This window comes from Nymphaea colorata, chromosome 4 (genome assembly GCF_008831285.2).
Source record: "Nymphaea colorata isolate Beijing-Zhang1983 chromosome 4, ASM883128v2, whole genome shotgun sequence".
NCBI classification, from domain to species: domain Eukaryota; kingdom Viridiplantae; phylum Streptophyta; class Magnoliopsida; order Nymphaeales; family Nymphaeaceae; genus Nymphaea; species Nymphaea colorata.
The window spans coordinates 2763796-2783799 of NC_045141.1; the positions used below are offsets into that span (position 1 = coordinate 2763796).

General features: G+C 43.0%; 1 protein-coding gene across 2 annotated transcripts; it reads right to left on the reverse strand.

Moving 5' to 3' along the window:
• Positions 1-12541: 12541 nt before the first annotated feature.
• LOC116253659 (nifU-like protein 3, chloroplastic) lies at positions 12542-19466 on the reverse strand. 2 transcript variants are annotated; one of them, XM_031628594.2, is made up of 4 exons: positions 19053-19448; positions 18856-18958; positions 17790-18085; positions 12542-12931 (listed from the first exon to the last, which is right to left on the reverse strand). In XM_031628594.2, the coding sequence occupies exons 1-4, from the start codon at positions 19131-19133 to the stop codon at positions 12737-12739; spliced, it is 675 nt and encodes a 224-aa protein (XP_031484454.1). In that variant the 5' UTR covers positions 19134-19448; the 3' UTR covers positions 12542-12736. The 2 variants fall into 2 exon arrangements, with proteins under 2 accessions (XP_031484454.1, XP_049933578.1); XM_050077621.1 differs by having other exon boundaries at positions 12761-12900; positions 19053-19466.
• Between the last annotated feature and the right edge of the window lie 538 nt (positions 19467-20004).

A 20004-nucleotide genomic window follows, 5' to 3' on the forward strand; every position in this document is an offset into this window, starting at 1 on the left:
CTTCTTCCCTGTGCTCCGGTCGTGGGTAAGGAAGAGACGGTAAGAGGAAAGCGAGGGAGAAGAGAAAGCGAGGGAGGAGGGACAGCGTCGGGCTCCACTCGCGTGGGGCTAGGGTCCGGGTCTGGACCCTGACCCGACCCGCTCCGCCCAAACGCCGCGCGTTACATCCTACCCTCCTAACAAAAAAATTTCGTCCTCGAAATTAGATCATACCTCAATTGAAGAACAAGTGCGGATATCTCTTCCGCATGTCCTCCTCAGGTTCCCATGTGCTCTCCTTCAATCCATGGTACTGTCATTCCACCTTCACTAAAGGAATTCTCTTCGTGCGAAGCACTTGCTCTCTTCGATCCACAATTTTAATAGGTTTTTCTTCCATCGTCAGATCATCTTGCACCTGAATACCTTGAAAATCAATCACATGTGTCGGATCTGGTATGTACTTTCGAAGCATGGAAACATGAAAAACGTCATGAACATGACTCAAGTCTGGTGGTAGTGCCAATCTATAGGTCACCTCGCCAATCTTCTCTAATATCTCAAAAGGTCCTACGAACCTCGGGCTCAACTTTCCCTTCACCCCAAAATGAAAGACACCTCTAGTAGGGGAAATCTTCAAAAACACATGATCACCAACCTCAAAAGTCAATTCTCTACGACGAATGTCGGCATAGCTTTTCTGTCTACTCTGAGCAGTCAACAACTTTTTCCTTATCAATTGCACTTGGTCGGTGTAGTGTTGCAAAACTAATGGGTTTTCGATTTTTCCATCACCCAATTCGGTCCAACAAGCTGGCGATCTGCACGGCCTTCCATACAAAGCCTCAAAAGGTGCCATCTCAATACTAGAGTGGTAACTGTTATTATATGCAAATTATGCCAGTTTCACATGTTTGTCCCATTCTCCTTTCCACTCTAAGACACAAGCACGCAACATGTCCTCTAAGGTCTGAATGGTCCTCTCCGATTGCCCATCAGTTTGGGGGTGGAACGCTGTGCTTAGCTTAAGCTTGGTACCCAAAGCCTTCTGCAAATGCCCCCAAAATCTAGAGGTAAAACGTGGATCTCGATCCGAAATGATAGACCTTGGCACACCATGCAATCTCACTATCTCGCCAATATATAACTCTGCGAGACTTTCCAAAGACTGATTAATTCTAATAGACAGAAAATGAGCGGATTTCGTCAGTCGATCTACAATCACCCATATGGCATCATGCTGTCTTCGGGTGTGAGGCAATCCAACTACAAAATCCATTGTAATGTCTTCCCATTTCCACACCGGGACATCGATTCTCTGCAACAAGCCTCCGGGCCGTTGATGTTTTGCTTTTACTTGTTGGCAAACCAAGCACTTTGCCACATATTCTGCAATTTCACGCTTCATTCCAGGCCACCAAAAATTTCTCTTCATATCCTGAAACATCTTTGTACTGCCAGGGTGTATAGAAAACTTAGATTTATGAGCTTCATCAAGCAACCGTCGCTTCACCCCTTCATCTCTAGGGACCCACAATCTATGTCGAAACCACAATGAACCCTCTTCATCTTGATGCCAGAAAGCATCTACCTTCTTACACTCTTCCACGTTCTTAGCAAAATCAGGATCTTCCTTTTGCTTCAATACAAGCTCTTCCATCAAAGGGTGTTGTACCACGGCACTCATCGTTGCTTTGTTCTCGCCACAAAGGTAAGGTTGCCATGCTATCACATCTTGTAACAAATTTCAAGAACATGCTAACATACTGTACATCGTTGCCTTAGCTTGCCTGCTCAAAGCATCAGCCACCACATTCGCCTTGCCTGGATGATATGATATCGTGAAATTATAATCTTTTAGGTATTCAGTCCATCTTCTTTGCCTCAAATTAAGATCACTTTGGGAGAATATATATTTCAAAGACTTGTGATCTGTAAACACTTCAAATGTTGCCCCATAGAGATAATGCCTCCAAATCTTTAGTGCAAACACAACTGCTCCCAACTCCAAATCGTGAGTGGGATAGTGTTGTTCGTGCGTCTTCAACTGCCTTGATGCATAAGCCACCACACGGCCATTTTGCATCAGTACACAACCATAACCGATTCCTGATGCATCTGTGTACAGTACAAAACCCGAATGACCTGATGAAAGCGTCAGAATAGGAGCAGCAGTAAGCTTGTCCTTCAGAGTTTGAAAACTCCTCTCGCACTCTTCATTCCAAATAAACTTCACTCCTTTTCTCAATAGCTTAGTCATAGGTGTAGCTATTTTCGAAAAGTGTTGTATAAACTTGCGATAATATCCTGCCAATCCCAAAAAGCTTCTAACCTCGGTTACACTACATGGCGTCCTCCAGTCCTGCACAGCTGACACCTTAGCCGGATCGACGGATACTCCATTCTTAGAGATTACATGACCCAAAAAGTTTACCTTCTCTAGCCAAAATTCACATTTTGAATACTTGGCATATAACTTATGCTTGCGCAAAAGACCCAATACACTTCTCAAGTGATCTCTATGCTCTGTCACACTCTCTGAGTACACCAAAATATCATCAACAAAAACAATAACAAATCGGTCCAAGAACTCTTGGAAAACCCGATTCATGAGGTCCATGAACGCTGCGGGAGCATTGGTCAACCCAAAAGGCATGACCCTGAATTCATAGTGCCCATATCTGGTTCGAAATGCAGTCTTAGCAACATCTTCCTCCCGTATCAAGAGTTTATGATAACCTGTCCTCAGATCGATCTTGGAGAAAACCTTTGCATCCTTAAGCTGATCAAACAAGTCTTCAATTCTAGGAAGCGGATACTTATTCTTGATGGTGACTTGATTCAACATGCGGTAGTCAATACACAAACGCATTGTCTCATCTTTCTTCTTCACAAACAACACTGGTGCTCCCCACGGTGACACACTAGGTCGGATGAAGCCCTCGTCTAAGAGCTCCTGCAGTTGCTTCTTCAATTCTTCTAGCTCTGCTGGTGCCATTCGATAGGGTGCCTTAGAAATAGGAGTTGTTCCTGGTGACAACTCTATCTTGAACTCCACTTCTCGTGTTGGAGGCAAACTTGACAGTTCCTCAGGAAACACATCAGGGTACTCACTCACAATTGCCACATCCGGTAACCTCACCGGTTCCGTCTCATTGGTCAACACGTTGACCAAGAAAGCAACACTTCTTTTTTCTATCAATCGTTTAGCTTTCAATGCAGACACCATTATCTTATCAGTTCGACTGGCCTTACGAGCATGGAACTCCACAGGTTGCATTTCATCAGTCAACAACTGCTTCTTCCTGCAATCTATATTAGCATAATGTGCATATAACCAATCCATGCCCAAAATCACATCAAATTCGTTAAAACTCATGATCACCAACTGTGCAGGTAAGTGATGTTGATGGATCTCCACGTCCACATCAGATAGATACTCACTACACGACTCTTGGGCATGCATAGGGCTAACAACTTTCAAAACATACGGCATCTTCCTAGCAGACACTTCTAGTGAAGTAACAAATCGACTAGATATAAACGAATGGGTCGCCCCAGCATCAAACAACACTCTAGCAATATGAGAACCAACAAGTAAAGTACCTTCAACAAGGTCGTGTGCCTGAAGCTCCTCCACGGTAGTAGCATAGACACGTCCAGTCGTCTGTCGTGCGCTAGAAGGACCGGCCTCTGGCTTCTTCAACTCTCTTTCTTTCTTTAAGGGACAATCCTTGATAAAGTGCCCCATCCTTCCACAGTGTAAGCAAGCTCCGATCTCTCGATAGCACGGCTTCCCAGGGTGCACACGTGAACAAGTAGGGCACCTCTGAGAAGTCGGAGTAGCCACTGACCCCTGGGTGGCCTCACTACGGGTTGGCTGGTTCCGTCTGAAAGTTCGGTCATCCCGCCTCTCATAAGGCCTTGTCCTGCCTGCAAAGTGGTGGCGCTTCACCTGGGTTCGTCCACCTTGTGAATGCTGGCCCGTTTTCTTCTGGTGATCCTTCTGTGTCCTCGCCCAGTCTTCTTCTATACATCTTGCCATAGTGACCGCCTCGTCCAAGTCACGAGGTCTGCTCGTCAAAACTTTGGTTCGCAATCCCTCCCGCAGACCGCGCACAAACTTACCTGCTCTAAGTCCGTCTGTGGTGTAGAAGTGTGGGCAATACGCCTCCAAGTGTCGATATCTTGTAATATATTCCTCCAAGCTCATTTGATTTTGCTGTAGATCAAGAAACTCTTGCATGTTCTTGTCTCTAGCATGCACTGGGTAGTAGGTGTTGAGGAAGGAATCTCTAAACTGCTTCCAAGAAATTGACGGTTGGCCTGCATACCGGATCTCAAGAGTTGATTTCCACCAATCCATGACATCACCTTTCAGCAGGTAAGTGCCATAGTTCACTTTGTCTTCCTCAGGCATCTTCAGAAGCACAAAGATGCGTTCAACTTCCTCAATCCACTGCTTTGCCTTATCGTGACTGCACCCTCCTGAAAAGATAGGCGGCTGCATCGCCATGAATTGTTGAAACGACACCGCTGACGCCTTCTCCTTAAGTGGCGCAGTGGTGTCTCCTGAAGGAGACGCATTACTCCTTTGGTTACTGACCATGGACTGCACAAGGGAGGTCAGTGTTTGCAACGTGGTCAGCAAAATAGACTGTTGATCCACAGGTGGAGTATGCCTCAGTGGGGTTTGAGCGCCCCACCCAGTTGGGCATACTGGTGCCCTGACGTACTGTCATCGCGTGGGGTATGCGCATCAGAATGGGCCGGACTAGGCTCTCTCTGTGCCTCTGTGGACGGCCTAACTCGCTTCTTACCCTTACGATGATATTCCATCTGTACAAACAAGAGCCTTAATCTCAAATCCAGTCTATGACTAATCTCACAAATCAAATCACAACTTGCCTTAGCACGAAGTTCAAAACATAGATCACATTACGTACTTATACGTGAAAAAGCATAACCACAATAACAATCTAATCAAATGAATGCGTACCTGGGCAACACGGCTTCACAAATAGGCTTTAACTCACATCCATAGTGGGGTTTGCCATGGCTCTGATACCAAAACTGTCACACCCCGACCTTTTTGACACTCAAACATTTTTTTTTTCTAACATCCAACATCGAGGTGTGACTACACAATAGTTCAAAAAGGAATGAGCCAAGCAATTCAAAACAATGGGGCAAACTTTCCATTATATAGCATTTCAATTCAATTGTACATTTGACAAAAATGTCCCAAAATCACAACATCGATGCCTCATCAAAACAAGGCATCAGTAAAACCAAAAACCCGACGCGCCGGCACTACAAGAACAAAACAAAACCCAAAACCTCCCCAGTAGGACGTGAATGTAGCCATCTGCTCAGCCTGCTGCCCCGGGTACACCAAAACCTGAAAAAAGAAAACAACTGAAGGCTTAACTTTCGCAGTATGGCAACAAGCCAGGAAAAGTCCAAGCCCTCTTAGGTCGGGCTCAGTACACAAACAAACATCAGAACAATCTATCATTATGTCGTGTCAAGACACGACATGCAGACGCCACTCAATGGCTACAATAACATAATTTCAATCACATGCAAGGCATCATCAACATGTCACTTGCATTCATAAGCACAACAGTCACATGCACAACAATCATATATATTTCAATCACATACATTGCAGTTTCATTACTATCAGTGAATTTACAGTTCCTGTGGGTGCAAATACAGGCACGTGCACACCGCGGGCGGCCCACAGCCGAGAGACAACCCCCGTGGTGGCCCAGAACAGTATGGATCTATCTATCCGCTGCAGCGGTAGAGCACTCATCCATGGATGTGTGAATTCCAAGGAGAGATACTCAGTCTTCCCTAGGACACCTAGGTTGGGAAGGCGGGAGCCTACGCTCCAAGCACATCACACAACAGTACCCTGGGGCCTTGCACCGCCTGCGCTCCGAACAGGCGAGACCAGTGGCGAAAGCGGGACAACTCCTATACACATAGTCACATCCCACTGGCCTCTCATCTCTTATTCTTTCATTCTTATACTTATACTTGCACAAACACAATTAACTGGCTAGCTCATGAGGTTAGTTCACTTCACGAGTGAACCCACACCTCCAATTGCCTCCACACGAGGGTTACACATAACCACAACAGTTTTGGCTAGCCGTCATAACAATATGGGTACAACCACCCACTGTAAAAACATTTGCATCATTGCCCGCGGCAATGGGTAATCAATAAACATAACATTCACATTCATCATCATAACAATCACATCTTTGAAAACTTAGCCAAACCACAGAGAGTAGTCTCAATATGTGGTGGGCTCGTAGCTGTCCTATGCAGTTATCATTCTAGAATGCTTTCTAATGCGCAATTGGGGTCGAGGAGACACTCGACTCGATACCCCGCCTCATCTGTCCTAAACAGTTATCAATTCTAGCATGCACATGCAATGCGTAACATTATCAAAACAATTACCATAAGCCTTTCAAAACAATTCATATCATATATCAATTTTATGTACATGCATATACATATTCATTCACGGAACACTCAATCAATTCATATCACAAATCCTAGGATCCCATGATCCTAGTAACACACATTCATTCACTTGCCCAGGCAGGGATTTGCCTGGGATGTCGCCATACCTGTGGCGAGTTCACAAGAATCTTTCAAAATGCCTTGAGCTTCGAATCCGGTAGCTCAAGGTCGACGGGTTGTACCCGGTGTACCTGTAGACACAAACACAAGATAAAATTCCTACTACTTACCTCAACAATTCAAACAAAAACAAAACAAAATCATTGAGGCACGTGTCATCGCCTCAAGAGGGTGTCGACGGGTAGTGTCAACCCACAAGTTCTCCAATAGGGTCACTTCCCACTCCTAGCCGTGCCAATAGATGCCAAAACTCAAAGTCATCAATTCGTCTATCACTAACGCCTTTCTCAAAACTCCCTTTATCTTAAATCAAGGCGTCTACCCCAAAGATACATCCAACTTATGTACGTTATCCCCATTTAACTCCAAGATGCACCCGTTCACAAAAACGCGTGCTACAAGCTCACTAAAACGGTCCTAAATCTTCCCCACAACCTCACAAACTCTACCATGTTTCCCCTAATGCTTCGAAAATTAATCTATCATGCTTAAATGATCATCCAATATATGAATCTTCGCTTCCCAACATAATCGCAAGCTTTTCCCCAAAAACGAAATCACTAACATGTGTTCCAAATAATCAATTCTAAGCTCTAGCATGCTCAAACAATAATTATGCGCGTTCCAAAGAAAAATATATCATAAAATAGGTTCAATTTCGCCTTGCTCACCCCGATTGAAGGTCTAAACTGCTGTAATCCTCCCGGTAGCCACCTCACGCGTCCAAGTGGTCCCCAAACGACTAAAATCCTCCAATGCCGCCACTACCAAGGCCTTCTCTAATTGCTGTTGCGAGGGGGAAGACAAATCCCCAAGCTGAAAACGGATCCAACAGTGATAGCATAGTGAAAAATCAGTGAGAGAAAGTGCTTGATTGGAGAAAATAGAAAACGAGCAGAAAATGGGGAGAGAGCGTGAAGCGTGGACAGAGAGGGAGGTCGAATAGAGGGAGAAAGAGGGAAAAACGGAGGGGGACTGATAGGGAAGAGGGTTCGGTCAAAAGGGGAAAAGAAGGCCGTGAGGGGAGAGGACGGGAGAGGAGAGAGAGACGGTGGAGAGTGAGGGGAGTCGTTCGGTGGAGAGGGGAGACGAGAGACAGTGGGAGAGGGAGACGAGTGACAGTGGGAGAGGGAGGAGGGAAAAGCAAACGGGAAGGAGAAGAAAAGAGAAGAGAGGAAGAGGCAGGGGACGACAGGGTTCACCTCAATGTCGCCGTCGTCGCCGTCGCCGCCGTCGTCGTCGCCTTCTTCCCTGTGCTCCGGTCGTGGGTAAGGAAGAGACGGTAAGAGGAAAGCGAGGGAGAAGAGAAAGCAAGGGAGGAGGGACAGCGTCGGGCTCCACTCGCGTGGGGCTAGGGTCCGGGTCTGGACCCTGACCCGACCCGCTCCGCCCAAACGCCGCGCGTTACAGCCTCAACTAAGGAAAACAAGTGAGAATCGCACATGTGATAAGTCGAATACAAGTTTTGAGTTCTAATCGTTGGTGTCAAACTCGAGGGTTGGGAAGAGACCCTTTTTGGAGGGCTTCGTGGGTCAACACCCATTTGAGGTGAAGACATGCCTCGATGATGGTATTTTCATATTTGTATCGATTGTAAAGCGATGCGAATAGAGAACTTATCGTTTGACTGTGGTTGTAGGTACACTGGGCACGTCAAGTAGACCTTGAGCAACGCAAGTTGTAGTTTTGAAGTGTTTTGTAGACGCGCGACAGGTATGGCGGCATTCCAGGCAAATCCCTACCTGGGGCCAATTTGTGAATGTGTGTTCCAGGATCGTTAGATCCTCGGATTGTGATGTGATTGAATAATTGTAATGTGATTGAATGAATATATGTTATTAGTTTTGTTTTTGTTAAATGACTACGCAATTGCATGTGCACGTTAGAATTGATAACTATTTAGGACAGATGAAGTGAGGTATCGAGTCGAGTATCTCCTCGATTCCAATTATGCATTAGAAAGCATTCTAGAATGATAATTGCCTAGGACAGATACGAGCCAATCACGGATCGAGACTACTCTTTGTGGTTTGGCTAAGTTTTGAAAGATATGACTGATGTGTGTGATTGTGAATGATTTATCATGTGACAAGTTTTGTTTTGGAAAACTATTAGAAGCTTGTTTTGAAAATTGTTACGCATTTGCATGTGCATGTTAGAATTGATAACTGCTTAGGACAGATGAGGTGCGGTATCGAGTCGAGTGTCTCTTCGACCCCGATTGTGCATTAGAGAGCATCAACATTGGACAGTTACGAGCCATCACGGATCGAGACTACTCTCTAGGATTTGGCCAAGTTTTGAAAGATTTGATTGATGTGTTTGATAAGATGTGAATTTTTATGGATGTGAATGTTGTGATTTTTTGCATATGTATTGCCGTGGATAGGCCTGGGCATCGGGCCTGGTCGCCCTCCCGTCGCGCTCTGATGGAGGAGGAGACGGAGGAGGAGGGGGAGGGAGACGGAGGAGGGAGAGGGAGACAGAGGAGGAGGGAGAGGGAGAGAGAGAGAGGGGGAGCAGAGAGGGAGAGGGGAAGCAGAGGGGGGAACGGGAGCAGAGAGGGAGAGGGAGAGGGGGAACGGGAGCAGAGAGAGAGGGAGAGAAGGGGAGGGGGAGCGAGAGTGGGGAGTCGGGAGTGGAGTGGAGAAGGAGGGGGAGCGGGGAGGGAGTGGAGATGGAGAGCAGGAGTTGGGCCAGGCCGGCCTATCAGGCCCGGGTCCGGCCTAGGCTAGGTTTTCCCCGTCCCGGGCCAGGTTTTCCCCGGTTCGGCGGCAGCCCATCCCGTTGCCCAAGCTTAGCCGTGGGCAATAATGCAATTGATTGAAATTGGAGGGTAATTGTACCCGTATTATATGATGGCTAGCTATGACTATTAATGTTATGTGTAGACCTCGTGTGGAGGCAATTGGAGGTGTGGGTGCACTCGTGAAGTGAACCAACCTCATGAGCCAATCATTCTATGAATATACAATTATAATGATAATAATGCAAGAATAAGAGATGAGGACGACTTCCATCGCCCATGCCGGAGGCCCGACAGCCGGTGGGTCGCACGGTCTCTTCCGGCGACGGTGACCTCGCAGGCCGTCACCCCTCCCACTGCCTCTTTCTCCGGTTGCAACGGAAGCCCGACGGCTTCCATCGCCCACGGCCTTGGGCAATGGAGGCCGTCGCCCCTTTGATTTTTTTTTTTTTTGGTTGCAAACGAAGAAAGAAGAAGATTGGAAAAGGGAAGAAAGCACAAAAATTCATCCAAAAAAAAATCCAATGATTCAACAATGAACACATGGCTCTAATACCAATTGTAGGGAGATTTTCCTCATGCATACACAAAAACAAATATGCCCCAAAACCGGATCTTGTTCATGCTAAATCATTGAATCAAAAACTTTAACTGTAGCGGAAACGTACCTGAATCCATTTGAATAACCGGACAGTGAGATCGCAGTAGGATCTTCTAGGGTATGTGCGGAGCACGTGTGGGGAAGAGACATCCCTAGAAAGCAATGTTTCAAGCAACCGTGCACGACCCCAGGGACCACTACCCTTTTATATTATGAGCAATTACGGATTCAACCCATCAAAGAGTCTGTAATTGCTACAGGTATCTATACATTATAAAATTGTGTCATACCATATAAAATGACGTAATATCCCAAAACGCAATCACTTAAGCGGATATTTACATTATGACAGCCATAATGTCTGAAATTTCTCATTGACATATGTCGGCCCACCAAATGATCCTAACAGGTTTTTATTCGGCTCCGTATCGCTCCATGTGAGCTTTGGAATGACCGAGTCTTGATGAGCAGTATGGGTAATGTTGATCTAAATCGAGGTATCACTGGAGCTCTTGCTTGTTTCAGAAATTGTGTGGATGGCAGGCAAGTACTCTCCTAAGCTACGTTATTACGCATGTAGGATTAGATTTTGCACTCGCTGCAGGTCAACATGCATATCAAAGACATGAGAGAATAGCTAGGTCTAGTTCAAGGCCCTGCTCATGACACGTTTTGGACTCTTGATACAGTACTTATGAAGGAGGCTAATAAAATGGATGGGTCAACCTCATTTAATTGAGGAAACAATAAAAATGAGAACAGTAGTCTGCCTATCAGGGTGGAGTTGACTGATGATGGGCTTCTTCCTCACTGGGAGACGAGTTCACAAGTGAAAAAAGAGCCCATTAAGGTGTAATCAGCCATTCGAGGAAAAGAGTTGGGCTTTTTGAGATTGATGATACTTGTACACTCGTAAGGAGGTCTTAGACTCTTCAAAGGAAGCTCCTCATAAAGAGCAAGGAAATCTCAAGAAGATGAAACCTTAAGAGTCCAAACTGATGCTCTCGCGCAGAAGAGGCGAAGAAAATAACAATGTGCAAGAGCACCTTTATGCGTACCGATCTATTGAATAAACAATAGTTTCAGTGGGTGGTCCATTATAGTTCTTGCCATAATTTGTGTCCCTATGAAATGCCACACGAGTCTCGGCTATGGAAGTATACTAAATATCATGGTTATTTGGATGTTTTTATTTTTTTGGAGGAAATCTAAGTAGAGATTTCTTCAATTTAGGGATTCTTATTTTTCTTATGCACATAACTCGTGTGTTATTAATAAAGGTCAGCAGCCTATCTATCCCCCGCAGTTGTATAACTGAATTCAAGAAAAATTTACATGACTAGTGTGCGGGTCAGCTTCTGCCATAAAGGAGAAGCTGCTGAAATTTTTCTCCCATAAAGTCTAAGAATGCCCTCAAAGCAAACAAGGGGACCAATCAAATGTAAAGAGAAATAAATACGTAATCATATTACTAATATTTTGATACATCCATCCCTGCACAATCTTAATAGTTGCATCGTGAATCTTCTAACACGAATGATCGTTTTGCTACTTACCCTAACATGAGCAATTTAACATGACCATGTGCTTAGAAATATCCTTACAAAGTGTCTAAGTATTATATACTTGAAACTAGCATAGTAATTTGTATTGCAAGTACATACTTGCAAACAAACCTTTCAATTTTTGGCTCAACAATACGACAAATAGAGTTAGAAACACATCATACAAGTGGAGCATAACTACAGTAAAAAGATGATTACGCGAAATTTTAGGTTCCCATGAGCAAGGACTTTATCATGTCGAAAGTTTTCTGGAAGGATGACCATTGAGATATAGAATTCGATTTTAGTATAGTTTTAGTAGATGCTGGAATAGACCCACGATTTGCTGCACAATAGGATGAAATGCCAAACAAGTGAATACTAGAGGTCGAGCAGACTTTTAGGAAGGGGATGATTAAGAGTTTGTAGTTCTCACTGAGTTTGTGAAAGATCACATCAGCATCTAAGATATATAAATGAAAAATAACGTGCTTTGAAGTGTAGCGGATCCTGATTCAAATGTACAACTTTTTTCTCCTGTAGAGTTTCTTATGTAATACTTTTTTTTCCCTTTAATTCAACAAGCTAAAAGGTATTAGATAGAGCCCCACCATATTATGCCAACAGGAACCACGCCTATGTGGAGCTTTTTTTATCCTTGTTTTCAACTTGACTCTAAGGCCTTAGGCAAATCTACGTAGCTTTGGATGGCTCAATGCCACCGCCTTGCGTTAACCATTACCGATGGATAAATGTTAATTTTCACATGAAAGGCAAAAAATACGACCTTTTATATAATTACTATTGATGGAGCTTTTGTCCAACTCAAGTATACGGGCTAGCATCCTAGTGCCTTTGGCCACAACTTTGCGCTTTCTAAGAAATATAAATCATGCATGAAGTGCCATGAGCAGCGGTTTGACATGAAGTCAGGTATCAGTGACAGTATCCTTGGACTAAGCTAACGGAAGGCCCGTGTTAGGCAGTAGCAGCCGGAGACACCCATCGAAAATGCAAATTTTCTCAGAAAAATGATCAATGTATCTGGCCCTGACATTCAAATTTTACTTATTGTTGAAGGACCTCCTGGTAATCACGCTTGAGGAAAGGACCAATCCATCATTTAGTTACCTGAGAAATCTCATGAATTTGTCTCATCGCTAACTTACGCATATTACAATTTTGAAATTTCAAAACAATTCATTGATCCATCAACTGCACTGCTGTTATATAAGGTATCTTCTCTCTTAGCTTTTGCGTTGTTGCCACACGAACAGTCATCACCCCTGCTGCAGGCCCTGTTAATCGTATCTTCACTGTGTATCCATCAATTTGGACTAGTTGAAGAACGCCACCTCCAGTGCCTGAAAGATAAGGCCTTATCTCATCAAGAACCTGTAAGTAGCGATGAAACTGTCCCTGAATTAGCCCAGTAGAGCAAGCAACTAACTACAGTCTGCAATTGTCTTTACAGGCATTTGCTGCATCTTTAAAAATTATAGATTGAGAAGGTGAAGCGGCTAAGAAACGACAATGTTGATTACAGAAAGTGTGACAATACCATAACAAGAGGCATTGACTCAATAATCTTGGCACTACAATGCCAGCTCATTTAACAAGTAGAGATGACAGAAGGCACATGATATTGTTCTTAGTGACAAAATATAAGTATGTCTGGAGGTGACTAATGAAATGGGTGCCTCAACCTAGGTTCAGGTATGGCTGTGGACACGGGTTTGGAACAAATTCAAAATACTTGGTGAGGCAATACATACATACATACCTACATACATACATACATATATATATACAAGAGTTCAAATAAAAATCTGTCATTAAAAAAAAAGTTACCACAGGAACATTAGCAACGGTTTATGGGGCAACTATAGTTCATTGTGTTTTTAGCAATGATTTATGGACTGCTCAATGACAGATTTTCAGTTTTTAGCCATCTGGCATCCGTCAGATTCGAATTCTCATATAATATATATGGTGATTGAATGGTAAACCTACCTAGAGTCACCCAGCTCACTCACGAGAGTAGTCCAATCCATCATGATTAAGGGAAAAACAAGGAGCAAAAGGTGATGGCCATTTTCATCATCTAGTATTAGTTTGCAGTTTTTTTTCTCCTTGTTTTTCTCTCAACAGTCCATTATGATGGATCAGATGTCCCTAATGAGTGAGTTGGGTGAATTTGGATAGCTAGAGTCACCATTCACTCATTCAATATATATATATATATATATATATATATATATATATATATATATATATATATATATAAACAAAACGCGGTAAGCACAATGAAATATTTTCCGGTCAATCAGGCCTTGGGTGAAAGGATTTATAGTTGAGACAAATACACTGCATTCTACAGATAAAGCCCCAATTAAAATACAGATAGTACCCCAAACATTCCTTGTCCAGTTGGGTCAGCATGGCATATTTCAATTGTATGATAAACTGGCCTCGTTCATGCATCACAACATAGTATTATTATCAAATTCAACAGTTCAAGATAGAAACTTGCACATATATTATGCACTCAGACAGAGATATCTCATACTTCACAAATGATTGACCAATAAATTTAGAAGATTTAAAGGTAATTGCATCATAATTGGAGTGACCACAACCTTCAAATTAACATACTCATTCCATGTTCTGATTTAAGTTGAATTGGATTTCAATGCCATGAAGAGTTTCACTCATAGTTTTATGTCAAGGATAGTTTGCTAAGAAAATAAAAGCGGTACAAATTGTTCCACAATCAATTGCTTGAACAAAGTGACAATTTTAATTCATCTGCACAATGAAAGAGAAAATAACCACATCAATTCTGCAACAAGAGACATGAACATGTACTTCTATTTTAATTTTTTAAGCAGTCAACGCAATGAAAAACAGCCTGATTTGAGGATAGCACATGAGGCCATGACCAAGTTGCATCAAGGGCACGTTTGCTGGGCTGGAAATACACTGTTGATCCGGAAAAAAGTTCAAATTTTTAAAATTTTTCCATTTCATCAAACGTGGAAGAAAAAAATCGACCATTGAAGAGGATTCCGGTAATATTTTTCCGGAAATTTCTTTCCACCGTGAGGGGTGGAAAAAAGTTTCTGGAAATTTTTTTTTTGCCCGTTAGGGCTTCTCCTCTTCGCGTCTCTCGTCTTCCTCTTCTCATCTTCGTCCTCCGCCTCTCTTCATCGCCATCCTTCAAGACACCAAATCCACCGCTGATCATCCGTCTTCGTCCTTCTGCCAGTTCCCCTGCTCACCGCCTTCACCATCTCCACCAGCAGAACCCAGCTTGAACCCCAAAATCTGGCCGGTTCACTCGCAGAAGAGTAGTTACCGCTTCACGCCACTGCCCATTCCTCTCCCCCAGCCTAACCGCCTGAGTCCTCCTCTGGTGGCTGATTCTCCCTGCTACCTCATCCCTGCCGCCACTAATCCAGCACACGACTGCTGGAATCCCTGAGATCACCACCACTGGTCTGTCACCCGCAGGGTAAGACCTACTTTCTCCGCCTCCTATTCGCTTGTCCCGTTCTTCATTTTTTTTTTCTTTTTTTCTTTTTTTGGTCTTTTTTCTTGTTGTCTGCCTCTCCTCCCCTGCTACAGATTTCTCTCCCACTCCCAGTCCATTTTTCCTCCACTCGTTCTATCTCCATCTCTTCCACCCAATTCTTCCTTTCCAACTCCTCCCAACAACTGCACCATCACCTGGCATTTTTCCCAATTTCATCACCACTGTCTGGCTGCAAGCCGATGCCGATAGAAGAATAGGCAACTCTCCCAATAGTAGGAAAGACTAACTAGGATGGACTTCGATTTAGGTAATTCCTAACTAGGTAGATACTTGGGTTAGAAGAACATCGAACATGACTCTGCACCTAGCAATACTACACCGAACATGATACTTGTCTAATGCCTATGATTCACGTTATGTAAATCTGGAAATATGTTTCTTTATTATCAAACTAAGAAACATTTTTCTGGAAATTTATTTCTCAATCATCACACACACATCAAAATGAGAATCAGAAAGATTTTTCTCATTCCTTTATTCCAAAAAACTTATTTCCAGAAATTTTTTTCCAATTCGAGGTTTCCAATCCATCAATCGGCCCCCAAAGGAAAGAACAGAGAAGAGACAAGGAGATGAAGATGTTAGAAATACCAGGATCTTGAAGAGTCCTTCAAGGACCACATCTAATCTTCAAGTGTAAGTACAAATCTATACTTCTCAAGAGGATCCACAGCTACCAGTGCTCTAAGGCATAATGAACAAGTCAAAACAGCAGCAACCAAAATGGCACTAAGGCCCACACAGTGTGTCACAGCACTGTACCAAACGACCAGCTTAAACAGGCACCAAATCCCAATAAGGAATCATATGGCTGAAGAGAAACTTTATTAAGTAGAGAACAAGGGCTGTAAAACAGCCTCATTCAAGTATATGTTACAAGGGGTTTATATAAGACAGTGAAGAGCATTGTAGCCATTGGGGACTCCAACAACTCTTACAAAGGAATAGAGGATGTAAATAAAAGAAATGCAAAGGTAAAAGCTATAAAAAGTCCTATATACAGAATTATAATATTAAATATAGGTATGTATATAAACCTGAAAGATATATGTGTACTTTTGATCAGGGAGAAAAAAAAGCACGTTGGATACGAGAACGTTCATCGGAGATGTAGAGATGCCTCGCCGGCTGCACATGTATTGGAGAAAATCATTCAAGTTTGACCAGACCCAAAGAGAAATAAGGTCAGAGGGTTTTGCTGGGTCCTTCAAAACCCTTTGACTCTAGTCGAGGGCTTCACTCTTTCTTCCAGGTGGGCAGGAGGGAACCCCTGAGTGAGGGGCTGAAACCCCCATCTTTCCTCCCTCACCCTGGCCGGGTCTAGACTTGCATCAAGTCCTGGGTGAACTTATGGTTACCCCCTTCAACTTGAGAGTAGCGTTTACCACCTTTTGCAATCCAAAGGAGTAGTGCCTAGGGTAATCAAACTGACAAATGGGTTCTCAATGGCCCGCCAGCCTCACCACCTATGCTACGCCCCTCAACCTTTTCTTGCATATGTCCATGGTGACTTAAAAAAGAAGTCGAACTTGAATGAATATGAATTTAGGTCAATTTTGACCAAGTCAGGGTGCACACCAACATGGTCAAACCAGCACCCAAAATGTGCCTAGACCCACACTTGTGTCCACATCCGTGTCCAGATATGTTGACAAGGGTACGTCCACCTCAACAAGGGTGTCCATGTGACTTAGCGGAACACATATATGTTAAAATTGCTGATTGAGAACATGGCAGGTAAGTGACCTGGAGCCATTGCATATGCCCTAAAGCACAAAAACAAACAATGCAAATTCATGCAAGAAAAAAAAACAACTTCTTCCCCATCCAGAGTTCTCAATTTCGCAACATTTCATTATTTCCATTGTAAATGGTTTTTTACAACAATATATCTGCAGCAACACTGCTGCAAATGTTTGCCCCAGAAGGCACCGGTAAACTCTCGTTCTTGGTCCCATCCAGACTTCTTTGGGCCAGAACCCTTGCAGACTTTTGCAAACATATGACAGTATTGAAGTTAATGGATCACAGACTTTGTTGCACTTACTTGACCCTACCAGAAATTAAGTTCTAATCATACAGCAGAAATCATGATCAGTTACTGATTAGACCGGATAGACTTGCTAGTGTACATATTAACAAACCCACAAGTGAACATAAAGGCAAAAGATGTCAGTTTTTCTGAGTATTAGAGGATTCAATTCACATCATAATGAAGAGGAATGGACAGGAACTACGCAAGAAAAAAAAAAAGGAAGCAAATTGAACAGTCGTTTTGATCATTATAGATATGAAAAGTTTATCCATGATCTTAGAATGGTTTATCCATGATCTTAGAATGCTATTTATATTTGAAATGATGAAACATTTGAAAATTGGAAAGGGTTAAACCTGAACTGCAATTAGATTATTCATAAACTTAACAGGAAGAATCACATAGATATCACAACAAATTACTGACACAGACTTTACTTGATCTAACATGAGAGAACTTGACCAAGCAAGGTAAATAATAAATTCCAGAATGATTTTCACTGAAAGCACTACGAATCAAGTTAAACAGCTCAAATCACAAGCCTTCCAGTTGTTCTGAACAAAACCTTAGGTTAGGCAATAAGCGCTACTTATCTGATATAGTTTTCATGAAAGGGAACTCACCTTCTCGACATTTTCATCATTGAGGTCAAGCCCTCCCTCATTGTCCATAATTTGCTCAACTGCCTGAATTTCTGGGATCTTATCTCTCAATCTGGTTTCAATTCCCATTTTCAGAGTCATTGCTGAGCTCGGACAAGATCCACACGCCCCTTGAAGCTTCAAAATTACTACAAGGCCATCAATTTCATGCAAAGCTACATTACCACCATCTGCCATCAAGCTGGGACGCACTTCATCCAAAATCATTTCCACATTTTCTTCAGTTAATGGAAGAACAGATTGTGGGAGAACAAATCCTTCAAGAGAAAAAATAACTGTCACTACTCATTATACAGTCTCACCTTGTAACCAACATATTGATTGTCACTAGTTTCTTCTCTTACACGAGAAAAAGACACCCTAACAATGAGACCAGGTCGCGCTCTCACTGACTTTAATGCAGGAGGCTAGTGTGGCCAGTACATGCTTTGGCTTGTGCAGAGAGTGGCTCTCATGTGACTTTCATCTGCTACTGCTTTTCTGACAGCCAAGCCCCACCTACTACACAAAACTCCCTTGAACTGATTTTCACTAGTGTCAGCAGCAACTTTTATGCTGGTGTCTATGTCGCATAGGTGCAGGATGCCGGTGTATATACTAGCAATAAGATTGTCCACAAACAACAAAACTTAGCTGATGCTCTGTAAATCGAAGGAGAACTTAACTCTCAGTTCAGAAACAAAGGTTGCGATAGCTTAACACTTCCATCGGTGAATTAAGGCCGGATAAGGAACGTAATGAAGATCTTAATTAGAAGAAAACTTCGGCTTGCAGAATGCAAAGAGTTCGGAAACAGCGCGTCGAACTCGAATTATGAAGCTGTATATTACATTATAGTGGAATGACGGAGGATATTTGTATACTATTACATACTAAGATCGTGAAGTCCAAAAGAGCAAATTTGACAACTCTAATATCTATTCACTCGATGCCCAACATCATTAACTGCACAGACAACTTAACAAAGAAGGATTTGTACTGAAAGCATTAGAAGTTCACTGGAAAGATACAAATCAAAATTGCTTGCCTATTCGATGTCTTCGCTTCTGCAAACCAAAACGAACACGAACCATAAGTTTGATTCCATGTTCACCTCCAATAAAGACGCTTCTACAGGAAGGAATCAATCTCTGCAAGGAAATAAAAGAGCAATGGACAATTTGATGATATGGATAGCCACGTGAACAAGTATGACCTCAAAATGCAGATTCGTAGCAGTGGGACCTTAATGATCACCCGGTTGTTCGTGATTGAGCGACAGCAAGGCACTGAGCTGGTTCCTGCAATCACAGTTACCCCTTGCATTTGGAATCCGACAGTTCTCACATCAGCATCATCTTCTTCTTTAGGTGTCCCATCAATTGGACAACCTAGTTAGAGAGCACTGGCACGATAGGAGGGGGAGAGAGAGAGAAAGAGAGAGATACACTAGTTTCTTAGTTCCGGGAAGAGCTCTTCCCGTGGACAGGATTCTTCGTATTGCGGTTGAGAAAGAGAGGACGCCACGTCGACCGGGAGATGGGGGATGGGGAGACGGAGGGGTACATACGGATAGGATATGGCTCACCGTAAATACGTGGAAAATTGTTTTGGTGCGATCAAAGCTCACAAGTAGCTCACTTTGGAGTCGATCCAGTTTCATCCCCTACATCCGGTTGTTCTACATGTTGTTTCGGATACGTAGCATAGATTTGTCTGTTGGATCAACAAGTCGTGGATGCAAAATGCCGCGTCCTCGTTAAGCGCCACCAAAAGCTTAAAATAGTTTCTGGGACTCGATGCAAACAACAATATTTTAATAAAAACAGGGGAAAATGTTGTGAAAGACGAGGGCTCTTACTCTTGTCGGACCTTCTCACTCCTCTCTCTTTCTAAATGTTTATGTTTATTCATTTTTTTAAGAGGTAATTTGTCCTTTTTCCCACTGAAAGAAATTTAAATAATAAACATGGCATGGGTCGTGTGTTTAGCTTATCACTTTTGACATTGTTATTTGAAAAGGAAACTTTTCTTTTAAACTGTATATCAAAAGCGGGATAAAGGTAACAAGCACTACAAAACCAATTCAACTTAAATCATCAGACTTATAGTTTATTCAAGCCATACAAACAAAAAGTCGGCCTTACATGAGCCCTTGAATCGGCTCCTGCATCGAACCAGAAAAGAGCCGATTCGA

Bases quoted from the DNA above. Each gene is read 5' to 3' on its own strand.
- LOC116253659 (XM_031628594.2), bottom strand. From the start codon at position 19,133: ATGCAAGGGGTAACTGTGATTGCAGGAACCAGCTCAGTGCCTTGCTGT. The intron at 18,959-19,052 runs GTCCCACTGCTA...ATTTCCTTGCAG, and splicing joins ACAACCGGGTGATCATTAAG to AGATTGATTCCTTCCTGTAG. The intron at 18,086-18,855 runs GCAAGCAATTTT...TTTCTCTTGAAG, and splicing joins GAAGCGAAGACATCGAATAG to GATTTGTTCTCCCACAATCT.